Below are 12996 nucleotides of genomic sequence, written 5' to 3' on the forward strand. Positions count from 1 at the left end.
CAATGGCACAGGAGGAAACACTGGCACAGGAAATCACACTGCAAACACTGGCACAGGAAGGCACATGGGCATGGAAGGGGACCCTGGCACAGGCAGATTTACAATGAGAACAAACAGTGGCACATAGGAGAGCACACACTGGCACAGGAGATAACACTGGCATAGGTGCAAGCGCTGGCACAGGGGTTTTAAACTGGTACAGGAGACTAACTGGCACAGGAGACACACAGGCACATGGGAGACACAAAGTCACACTGGCATAGGATACACTAATACACACTGGCACAGGAGGCATGCTATAGGCAGAATGCATTACTGAGAGGGGTGTGGCTTACACACAGGGGGTGTGGCAGGCCAGCCTCTCTATGGATGGCCACTCGTGGATTCACAATTGATGGCAACCATCAATAGTGAGTACACTGATTGCCATCCATAGTCATATGTGAACTGTATAGAGAGGCCGGCCTGCCACACCCCCTGAAAGAACAGTGATGACCACAGGCCAATCACAGCCTGGGTGGCTGTCTTCACGGGTGTTGGGGGCAGGGCTATCCTCTGTGTCCTGACACCTTGTAAAAATAAAAAATGATTCTGTGCCATTGACGGAGGGAAAACATCTGGTTCTCTCCCATTGATGGCAGATCCATTCATTTGACATCAGTTGTAAACCATCAATGTTTGAGAATCATCGGTGGTCGATGGCCATCCCTACATAGGACAATCACATGTTCGATGTAGCCGAACAGTGATCATTCTTGGTTCTTGCCGTCGGGTCTAGAAGAACTGTTTGGTGACCAATGGCCCCGTGCTCCTGCAGCCATATACTCCCGAACCCAGATGTTGCGGGGAGAGAAACGGGGTGGGGCAGGGGCGGAGCCACACTAGTGGCTATTTGTTTGGGGGCGTGTACTGAGTGATCGTGCCCCCCCCCCCGACATGCAGTGCCATTTTTAATGCATTGTACAAGGTGGGTGGGGCTAAAATGGCGCGATTCGCGTAATTTGACCCGTGGATCGCCCCGCCGAGGGGAGGACGAGGGTGTAAGGGGGGGATCGCGGGAGCCGGGCGGCTTTGCGGGAGGGTTGCCCCTCTTTACGGGGGGCCAGGAGGGGGACCCGATTTCCAGGACCCTCCCAGCCATTCCGGGAGGGTAGGCAACCCTGCATTATTATCCAGTGGTAAACAGTCTCCCCTCTTATTAAAGAAAAAGTCTTCACTTGAGTTTCCACCAAGTCCTTTATACCAACGCTTGGGAATCTGGACAATCTTTTGAGGGTTGATGTTTTTATTGTGTGTGTTGTATACAGATTACGTAGGCCCATCTTTCAGTTGCTAGGGTCAACCAACATTTGTATCGGTGCAAAAAATGGTGAGTGGGGGTGCAACTGTGACCCCACAAGGGGCCTCATCCTACAGAGCACTGGGGTCGGCCTGATGTCTCAGGGAAGTTACTTTACTTTGGAGTCATTTTTAAAAATATATATTTTTATCTGAAATACCCGTAACAGCTGACCCGGGAGACAGAATATAGCTCTGTATCCTGCAGGAAGGTTCTGCTGCGCGGCTCCAGAGAGTTCTTCCTGGATTACAGAACACTGGGAAATGTCTGAGAGGCAGATCAGAGGCAGAAAGGGAGAGATCCATAGATTAAGCAGCAGGAGGAGGTGTCACAGTGCGCCATAGATTTAGTCATTTATTAATGGTACACAGTGTAGCGCTTGATTACACGGACAATTATGCATCTTTCAGCAATCTGCCTGTGAAAGCTGTGACTTAATATCTAAATATGTTCTAGCACAGTGGCAAACGCAGGATTTCTAGAGAGGGGTTTCCAAATGCAGTCCATAATTAATCTCCCACTAGGTAGAACAGGAGCAAGGGCGGGAGTCACTGGGGGAGTGGTAGAAGAACCTAGCGAGCAAACATTAGGCTTTTTATACACTCTGTGGGTTATTCTGATTCACTCGGAAAGGCACAATCACTCTCTAATGGAAAAAACCATGTTCACTGCAGGTGGGGTAGATGTAACATGTGCAGAGAGAATTAGATTTGGGTGGGGTTTTACTTCGAAGTGAGATCTATATTGCAGTGTAAAAATAAAGCAGTCAGTATTTTCCCTGCACAGAAACAAAATAACTCACCCAAATCTGCAGCGCACATGGTTTTGTCCTTTGGAGAGTGATTGTGCCAAGTGAACCAGAAATAACCCCCTGAATACTTTGTGGAATACAGTAATAATATTTGCAGGTCGACGGTCAAAGAGACGACATGGGTTTTTCACTTTTTTTTAAGACGACATGTGTCGACAGGCAGTATTTCATGCCCTACCATCCACTAGGGCCTGGAGGGAGAATAATAGTGTGCTATGTGCAGCGAGCCATGCGACGGGATGCGGTGCACCGATACGGTGTCCATGACGACTGTGTCGACACTCCGGACAAAAAAAAGGGAAAAATCTTTCACTGTCGACCTTCCCCATGTCGCTGTGAATGACAGTGTGTGTGAGAGCTGTACACAGAGCCACAAACTAACACAAAATAAACCATCAGAAGCGAAATCGTTAGCAATGCAATTTAATTTATTAGTTATAAATAAAGTACAAAAAAAGTCCACAAAATGTGAATTGAAGCCAGTACACAATTTCTAATGTCTCATTTGTAATGCACTATTGCTTTCATATTGATAATAAATAATCTAGCATTTTTTATTCTTATTTTTTGACCATTTTTTTTTTTTTACTATAAAATAATCTATATGTAACAAAATGTTGCACCACAGCACATCAGACAGCAGTAGAGATTACAGAACCGAGAAAGACCTTTTCCCTCACTCGCGTCATTAAACAACTAATTCCGAGATTGCTTCATTTTTATTTTTTTATTTATTTTTTGTTTCCCTATTTCTTAAAAGTTAATTGGCACGGAGAATTGTGAGATATATATATATATATATATATATATATATACGCACCAGGGGCCAGGTTCAAAAGCAAGTCACTTTGCCTCTGGAACAAACCATATTGCAATGCAAAAGGGGAGCAAATATATTAATGTTATTTCTGCGCAGGGTAAATACTGACTGCTTTCGCATGTAGACCACAAATGTTAGCTTTTTTTTTCACACAGCAATTTGGATTTCAGTTTGGATCCACCCCCCACAAATCTAATCTCTCTGCACTTGTTACATCTGCCCCACCCGCAGCGCAGCATGCTTTTGTCCATTTGCATGCTTTAATGTTACGATACACACTACAAAACTCTTTAGCTGACTTCAGCAGCGGCCTCCATGTCCCCACGGCCATCGCAGCACCTGCAGACTTACACAGCAGCTGCGAATATGGGGGCAATTAACTCGATGGTGACTGATTGCTAATGAATTTCCCTCTGGTGGTGCGACATTTGCCTGATCGCTGGGCCGCTAAGTCAAGTGTGAATCAGGCCCTTTGGCTCCTCCAGCAATGTGGTTACTCACTGGGCAAACTTTTCAGAGAGTATAAAAGGCCAGGATTTGGGATTAAATTCACTAAAACGTCTAAAGAACAGGAAAAGTGGGCAATGTTCCCCAAGTCATCCAATGAAATTCTAGCTATCATTTTATAGACTGTTCTAGGTAAATGATTAATAGAATCTGATTGGATGACACGGAAAACACACCTTCTTGTCCCTTTTTAGAAGTTTTAGTAAAACTACTCCTCAGTGTCTTCCCAAACTAGGAGAATACAGAACCCTTGGAGTTCCCAAATCATATATTTATGCACTGAAACCAGATTGCGGAGGTTCTGTAATAGGTTCAGGGATTATGAAGTCTGCTTAAAGTGGCGATCGGTTATAAAGCATAACTAAACAAATAACCGATTGCCGCTTTAAATTTAGCATTGATCTCGACAAAATCAAGACGGCTCTGTTATCTCGGAACATATTACACAACCCCCTATGTGTGTATGTATGTACAGTATATATGGGATGCGGTCAATTTACCTACAATAAAAAACCCGACGGTCAAAATACCGACAACCATTGACCGACAAGGTCAAAATACCGACAAGGTCAAAATACTGTAATGATTTTTTTCATTGAAACCGACTTGTACATACTTTACCATCCCAGTGGACATGGAGGGGGAAAATAATATATAATAGTGTGCCGAGTGCAGCGAGGCACCATGCCCGAAGCACAGGGTTCATGTCGACCTATGTCAACATACAGACCCCAAAATATATGAGAAACGTGTCTACTTTTTGACCTGTCTCTATTTTAGATGTAGGTGTTTTGACCATGTCGGTATTTTGACCGTGGGGATTTTGATTGTAGGTAAATCATACCGAACCCATGATAATGTCTCAGGTTATTTAAAACCCACATAATATTATACCTTTATTTGAATATTTATTATTTCATTTAGCAGCAAATGAGATACGACAGTAATGAAAAATATCCAATATTTGTTCTCTCACACTTCAAATAGTTTTATTTATATTTACCATAAAATCTATCATTTGCATAGCCAATATCAACCAATCAGAGCTTTGATCCATCTAGTGTAAGTGTGACTTATGCAAGCTAACATATTAGTGGTCGCTTTGGGGTAAAGTCCCGGTAAGCTGTTAATAATGAGCAACCGGATGTCTGTTGCGCCGCACGCCTTATGAATTGATAGGCGGCGGTTTTCTTGGGTATTGCTTCAGGCCAGCCAATGTCTGCTCTCCTCTGCACAGTGATGGGTGAACTTAATAAAATATTTGGTGCACAAGCGTTTTCCCTTTTTCTTCCTTAATAAATGCGCGCACACGGGGCGTTTGCCCATACTGCCTCCGCCTGTCTCTGGCTCTTGTCGCCTAATGACTATTTATGGTTGTCCTGTTATCTAACAGTGCGATGAGTAAGTGAATCTAATGCTCAGATGGCAGTTACGTGGCTGTTTATGCATAGAATTCATTTGCATATAGTAATTGAAAGCTCCTGATGCTTTCCTCTCGTCACCTCCGCTCCCGGCGTGTTCAGAAATCCTCCTCACAATTTGTGCCGCTTGCTCTTCACATAGAATTGTAATGCCAGTTTACCCGCTGTATGTAACATCTTTCATAATGAAAATGTGCCGGAGACTATCCATTAGCACTATAGATGAAACAATGACCGCCATGAGTAGGTCAATTCCATTTACTCGTCTCAGTGCTGAGTGTGGCCAGCCTGACAAAATTACCGCCAGACATAGCACGTTTCATCACGGCCTAATTGTGGGGTACGGCACAGTCGGCGCCCTCGGGACGCTTGTGTTCTCAGCTGAATTTTGTGGATGAGTTTGATCTGTTGGCAGCTGAGGACACGGTTTGGGAGATGAAGTTATTCCGATTCTGTAAAGAAAGTCCACCTTACGTTCTATTTGTGGCCTATTTGTGGTGAGCGGGAGCTAGCACCCACCACAAATAGACCTTACCGTAGTAGGAGATTTAACCAAGATAGTCAAACTTTAAACTCAGCCCAACAGAGTTTACCTCTCACTCCATAGAGGCTGAAAATAAACTCTGTAATATTAGGATCCTGTAATGATAAGTTATGTGCCCAGCAGCATAACTCCATCTTATAATTTAATACAGTATTTTCCCAAATTATGAAATATCCTAACTTCTATGATGGACTGAAATTGCTGATATAACGATTGTAATTGCACACAGCAAACATAAAAATAAATAAACAAATAAACAATCACTTTCAACATTTCAGCATGTATCTTCTTTCCTCAGGATCTGATGAAAGAGTACAAACTCTGAAATGTTGATAATAAGTGGCTGTGTAGCTGAGCCCAAAATGAGCCTCCGTATAAGGAATCCCCACTCATAATGGAAGCCCATCACTTCAAATCCAGGTGATTTTAAGCAAAACTAAAATTGGACAGACCTCTAAGCTTCTGATATACTTGTAACAAAGTTTCAGTTAACACCCATCACCGGAGATTATAGGACAGTAGACTGTGTGCTTATCGTATCTTACTGAAGAGGCCCTTTATAAAAAAATACCCTGTGCGACTTTGAGATTAAAATGAAATAGTTGGATATTTTTCATTAATTTTCCTCCTCGTTACTTAAATATGAGATTATTACATTTTCCGCTAGGTTGCACAAATAATGAATAAATGTGTCATATTACGGCAGGCTGACTCTTTGGTCCTTAAAGGAAAAATATAACTTGCTCATAGACAGCTTTCCTTTGCTTTTTAAAGAGCAAATATATGTTTGGATATAATGTAAGTTATATTTGTACAGATTGTGCATATAAACTTTAAGTATTTGCATAAGTGGCAGCAGCTATATTGGGAATATTGCTTGTAAAATTCAAAAAACATCTAACCACTGTATAACAAGCGGTTCAGAAAATTTAATAGGACATTTTCTATATATATATATTTACTAATATTGCAACCTGCTCCATCGCGAATTAAACTTTTAATGTAGGTATAATTTTCCTTTAAATAACCAGATACTTTATAAATACAGGTAAATAGTGGGCGCAGCCTTTAAAACATCTGCAAAATCAAAAGTTTGGTTTCTGCAACACCCAGAATGGGAATTTAGTATGATGCGAAACGCGTCAAAAATGATTTTAACCACTCTGATACCAGCTTTTAAAATTCAGCATTAAGTAAACATTTAGAAGCTGGACCGACAAACCTTGAACTTTAAACTCTATAAAAAAAAAATGATACTGATCTATCTTTATGCATTATCGCAAGCACTATATGCAAAAAAAAGGAAATCAGTATTTTAATTCAATTATATTTGCATTTATTTATTATTGACAATTGGGTATGCTTTTTACTACTTTTTATTATTTATCTGTATTTTTTATTTACTGATTGGCAGTAAAATCAGTCATGGTAAGCAACTTAAGTTCAATAACATTCAATAATTTGTATAACAAAAGAGAACGTCTTCCATTGAATATTATAAGCAGCGACGCATTTCACTCTCCTGGTATTCAAAAGCTACGCAGTGGTGCCACCTATAGGTCACTACACAGATTAATGACGGAATCTGGTTTGTTGCCGATTCCTCACCCTGGCAGACTAATGTTCTATTTGGCTTCAAGTTTTTCCAAGCAAGAATCATTTAATAGACGCTGAGTAAAGTGAAAAAGGTCATCTCGGTTTGATTATGAGTGCAAATAATATTTATATGTGCTAAACACGGCCACTATATTGCAGTTATCCACTAGGTCACAGCATACAGAAAGTTTGCATTCGTAAGGAATGTATCCAAGGTAACAGCACCACAGAAATACAGTTCATAATCACACACCCTGAATTAATATTATTCATTTTTTTTTTTACAAGATATCATTTGTTTAAAATTACTTTCACATGCAGAGCATTCCAGTCCAGAACAATGCAGAAAATGAGGTAATAGGAGTTATATATATATTTATATATAAAAAAAATTAGTATCATCTCTAAATAAATAAATTATAATTAAAAAGGCCAAAACAACTATAAAAATAATTAAATAAGAACCCACAAAAAAATCTACAAGTTAGTCATAAATTATGATTGTTAAATATAAGGCATTTAAACTCACGAAACCCTGTAAACTATCAACAGTTGATTCCTACAGACTCGAAAATCTCTCTAGAAGCTTTCTATTCGCACAAGATATTAAACACGTGATACCCATTACACACCAATACAACCTGGGACATTACAGATCACTGTTTTTAGGGTTCATACACACAAATACAGCTTGATAAAAACTTTACGTTTTTAGAAAAAAATGTGCTTGTTCGTTAGGCAATAATTTAATACTTTTCAGAACCTAAATGCTGAAGGCTACCTACCGTGCACTTAAGGAAGCGTCTTTCCAAGCTAAGGGGTATATCATACAAAGATCACAATTAATAGAGCATTTTTTACACCTGTGGAAATGGTTTGATCTGCTGATGCTGGATGCCGGAGCCCATGGCGGTTCCGCAAAGTTCCCTTCTCGAGTATCACAATGGCAATTCCCTATTCTCCAGTGAACTGCTTACAAGCAAATAGCGGTCCATCTGTTTTAACATTAAGTAAATTGTGCTCTTAGTGAAGGCTTTTAATGGCATTCGTTCTTTTCAGTCACTGAACGTCAGCTCTTGGGATCCCTGCGGAGCTTTGGCCAAGCATTGGTAATGTCACAGAATTTTTGACAAATTGAAAGTGAGGTTAATAGAGGAGGACGGAGCTATTGACTGGCTTCAGCTTAATTAACAAGATCAATATATAATGTCCGCGATATTCACTAAAACGTTCCAGCACCGTAAGAGTGAGCCATGGCTGTGCATGTTAATTCTTCTTAGGGGAAATGTAGACTTTGGCCAATTGGCCTCATCCTGGGGGTTATCATGGACCAGGAAATTTAGAGGCATTGTGGCTACTGATATTTGTTCAGTTCTAATAATAATCATAATAATGAAAACTTTTGAAATAAAAGTTAGACTATTATAAAGTTTATGGATGATATCAGTTACATTTAAGCAAAAGACACAGCAAGAACACCCTTTACGAAAACGTATCCTTTTTTTTCCACAAGGAATTTTTCACTTTAAAAATTAAAGGTTACTAATTGACTCCCTATTTATATACTGATTCTTAAATCCACCAAACGGTAACGGTAAAACTACCAAAATACAGTAATTATGTATTTAGTGGAATTTCTTTATATGTTCGAGCCGTAACTGTTGCCGTAATGCGCATAAATTCAGTGGGTCCCATTCTCACATTCATATTGTGCTATAGCAGGGGGTCCCATATTAATTTGTGCCGTTAGTATTTAATGGGGCTTGTGCTAGCAGCAATATCATAACAGCTGCGTACCAAAAAACGGAAAGCCCCAGAATAACTATGGCTGTATTTCCACACTCCCTATTCTTACTAATACTCTCACACAGACCCTGAAATACAACAACTTGGAGAACGGACGACATTGCGTGTAGTAAGAATTTGCCCAGCAGCAGCAGCAGACTAAACCAAAGTATTCGTAACCTCCGCCTTCTCCGCCCTTTATATAACCTTCTGTAAACATAATTGAAGAGTAATAAATAAATTATTTATGCAAAGTAAAATAACAAAGTCGAGGCTAAAAATGTCATCCTTTTTATCTGTAAACAGGATCTTCTTCTTGGCCTCGTATTTTGGAAGTTGGGAAATTTTCGATGTATTGACCTTAATGGCTCATCCAAGCACCAAAACAACAACCCAAAAAAAAAAAAGTTAAAAAAAAAAAAAAATTATATAAATAAAAACAAAAATGTAAGAAATAATATTTGGTGCAAAATTAGGTTAATAGCAACAATGTCCACCACGAGATGACTAGGGCATCAAACACAGAACATTTTTTTGTAATAAGCGAACATGCTCCAGATGCCATCCACATACAAATACTGCAGCTACATGTACCCCTACTTGATTCTACTTATTTGAGAGGTATATATACAATCCTTTGAGGTGCAGGATTGGCAAGCCAGACGACTACCACACTAGTACCTTCGTGAGCTAGTCTTCATCTCCAGCGATCGGCCCCTGTTTTGGCTCTAGGAAGGCCAGCTTCCAGTAGGGCGTTATGGCTGTTAGGATCCTCCAATAATGTTGCATGCCCACAATTCATCTACAGAAAATGTGCTTGCAGGCTGTCCTCTAATTCAAATGGCTCAGAAGGCAAAGTTTTTGCTGCAGGCAATGGCCACATGACCTGGTAGGGAACATGGGAATCCTGATGAAGGTCCCTCAACTCTCAACTGTCTTCTCCAAGTTGAGTTTCAATGTCCACCCTGCAGATAGGGCACTTCTTACTGGTGACTAACCATTGGTCCACGCAGACTTGGTGGAAGAGATGCATACAGGGTAATCTCCTGGGAGGGGGGATATAAAGTAAGATTCAGGGAACAGTTAAGCAAACACAGGTTTTGTTTAAATAAGATAAAACGTTTCACTCCCAACAAAAAAAAAAAGAAGAGCACCTTGTGGAGTAATGGCTTGAACTTTACGGATCCCATAAAAACATTGGGGCAGTATGGATGGTGCAATGGTTAGCATTACTGCCTCACAGCGCTGAGGTCATGGATTTGATTCCCACCATGACCCTAACTGTGCGGAGTTTGTATATTCTCCCCGTACTTGTGTGGGTTTCCTCCGGGTACTCCGGTTTCCTCCCACAATCCAAAAGTATTCTGGTAGGCTAATTGGCTCCCAACAAAATGAACCCTAGAATGTCTGTGTGGTAGGGAATATAGGGGCAGGGACAGGGACTGATGGGAATGTTTAAATATTCTCTGTACAGCGCTGCGGAATATGTGTGCGCTATATAAGAAACTGTTAATAAATAATAAGTAAAATTTATGATGGGGTCCCCAATACTTTTTAATAGAGAATTCTCTTCTCAGTAGTTGTTCATATTATGCCCCATAGTAGTGCCCTAGTTATTTTTATACCACATAGAATTACCCTAGTTAATTTTATGCCACATTATAGTGCCTCCAGTTTACATTATGCCCACAGATGTGCTCCAGTTCATTTTATGCCACATAATAGTGCCCCCATTCACAGTATGCCACATTGTAGTGCCACTATTTCACCATATGGCACATAGTAGTACCCAGCTCACATTATGCCACATAGTAGTGTTCCCAGTTCACATTATGACACATAGTAAACCCACAGTTTTCATTATGCCAGATAGTAGTGCCCCCAGTTCCCATTGAAAAGTGTGGGGGGGGGGGGGCAGGGCTACATTGATGCAATGCAGTGTGAATCCCATCATCGCCCCGCCCACTTTTCCTCTGTATGTGGTGGCTTCAGGGGTGAGCAGGCAGCCAAATCAGAAGGTGAGGGTGGTTGCAGGGGACGGTGGCAGGTGTAAGCCAGCTCTAGGAGTCTTGCCTGCTTCCCTAATTCACAGGGAGTGCTGGCCACCCGATTTTTGGGAGCAGGCCGGCCTTTCTGGTAGATTGGGCTAGTATGCTATAGTTGCTGACATATTTTCAGTATGGAAGTGGCATCAGAATGTAATGTTTTTTTAATTTATTTATATTATTTGATTGCAATTGATTTTTAGGTAAGTTTATTGATTGCAAAATGTGCAATTACTCATATTTTGAGTCCATTGTCAGAAGCTGCCTTTTGAACAGTCAATCAAACAATCAGACTGAATGATTAGATTGTACAGAGGAGCCAAATCTAATGTTCTCCAGAGACTGGAACACACTAGAGAGCAGGGGAATGTTGTAGGGGCCTATTCAGTTTATTGATCACACGGCTGGGAATTTGCACAGCGGTTGATTATCGATGAAGTGCACATGCGTATGGGCCGTAATGCGCAACGCTGACCAGGGATTAAGTCCTGCTACTTTTTCTATTTACAAGCCATCTGCAAAGTGATTGACAGGAAGTAGGCGTTTGGGGGTCGTTTCATAGAAAAACCGCTATGAGTGTCTGGGAAACCGCTAGGCGGGCCCCAGCGGTTAGGGGAGGGTGTGTGACATCAGCTTCAGGCCGGATATTCATCACAGGCGCTGAGTAAGTCCCTGGCTAATCAGAGTCGGCGATGACTGGTGCACAGAATTTTGGTAATTTTTGCTCATCTGCAAATTCCTTGCTAAACGTACACATTTATTCGCACATAGATTCATAAGGCGGGATTTCCCGATAGCGGGGCAATGTCTACCTGATCGCTGGCCTCTGCTGATTGTCTCAGCAATGATCAGTTCTGAATCGGGCGCAGAGAATGATAGTTATGCTTTTTAAAAGATCATGATCATTTTTTAAAACAGATTTTGCTGACAATTGCTGTATAATATTACTGGTCGCTGTCCAGGGTCCTGAAATAAGCCATACTGTAGGCTACAGTCACAGGAGTATATTAACTAAGATGGGAGTTCTATCTAAGACAGGATGTTGCCCATAGCAACCGATCAGAATCTACCTCTTATTTATTTAGCAGCTTCTAGAAGATAATAGATAGTATCCGATTGGTTGCCCCTAGCAACAACCATTCGCTTTCATCCTCTTAAAGCCATAGGGTCTTGTATGTGCAGTGACACAAGGTGCCACCTGCGCACAGCTCATAGAAATATTGCTCTTCCAACTTCACTGACAGCAGAAAACTGGCAGGACTTCCTGAGACTTGTGGTTCCCCAAGAGGTAAGGAGTCAGGGGAAGCTGCTAATGAATGCCATTATCCAATGTCACTAGTATCCTGAGAATATCGGCACTGAAGAGTGCACTGAACTTCAGCTCCAATACCCAGGACTCTGGAGGCTGGCCGCTACCCACCTCACATCCTCTCCGTCTTCAAGCATAGACAGGCAGATTGTGCACTTCTCGTCTGTGTCGGCCTCCTCCTCGTCCTCCTTGGAGTCTTTGCCTTCATGCGGTATTCTCTGTTGTACAATAGACAGCGTGAGGGTTATACATGGAACAAGCATCTGGGAGAGGTGAAAGGAGCGAGGTAAGGATAGATAGCATGATGAAAAGGGAAAATTAAATAATAGGTGTGGAAGCCTGGTTACAGGATGGCAAAGTCAGAACTGGTGCTATATCATTACAGTGATCATTGAGACTAAATTCTAAATATATTGTGACCATGGGGGAGTTGTATCAAACCATCTAGACAGATAAAGTGGTTAAGTTGACCACAGCCACCATTCAACTTGTAACTGTCATTTATCTGACAGCCAATAAAATGAGGCGAAAACTGATTGGTTGCTATGGTGCACCAATTCAGAATGCTTGAGTGTGAAATGCGTGTGAGCGAAAAGCGTGGAGTGAAATGTGTGGGTGAGAAATGTGTGTGTGAGTGAAATTTGTGTGTGAGTGAAATGTATGGGTGAGAAGTGCGTGGGTAAGAAATGTATGGGTGAGAAGTGCGTGGGTAAGAAATGCATGGGTGAGAAATGCGTGGGTGAGAAAAGCATGGGTGAGAAATGCGTGTGTAAGAAATGCATGGGTGAGAAATGCATGGGTGAGAAATGCGTGGGTGAG

General features: G+C 41.4%; 1 protein-coding gene across 2 annotated transcripts in view; it reads right to left on the reverse strand.

Annotated features, from left to right (window-relative positions):
• Positions 1-2560: 2560 nt before the first annotated feature.
• The window catches only part of ARK2C (arkadia (RNF111) C-terminal like ring finger ubiquitin ligase 2C), a 91095-nt gene continuing 80659 nt past the window's right edge, over positions 2561-12996 (reverse strand). For both annotated transcript variants that reach the window (XM_083155327.1, XM_083155328.1), the window contains 2 exons: positions 12289-12395; positions 2561-9869 (listed from right to left, as the gene is read on the reverse strand). In XM_083155327.1, the coding sequence (XP_083011453.1) occupies positions 9752-9869; positions 12289-12395 (225 nt within the window). In that variant the 3' untranslated portion in view covers positions 2561-9751. The remainder of the gene's footprint in view (positions 9870-12288; positions 12396-12996) is intronic.

Source organism: Crinia signifera, chromosome 1, assembly GCF_055691185.1.
Source record: "Crinia signifera chromosome 1, ASM5569118v1, whole genome shotgun sequence".
Taxonomy (NCBI): Eukaryota; Metazoa; Chordata; class Amphibia; order Anura; family Myobatrachidae; genus Crinia; species Crinia signifera.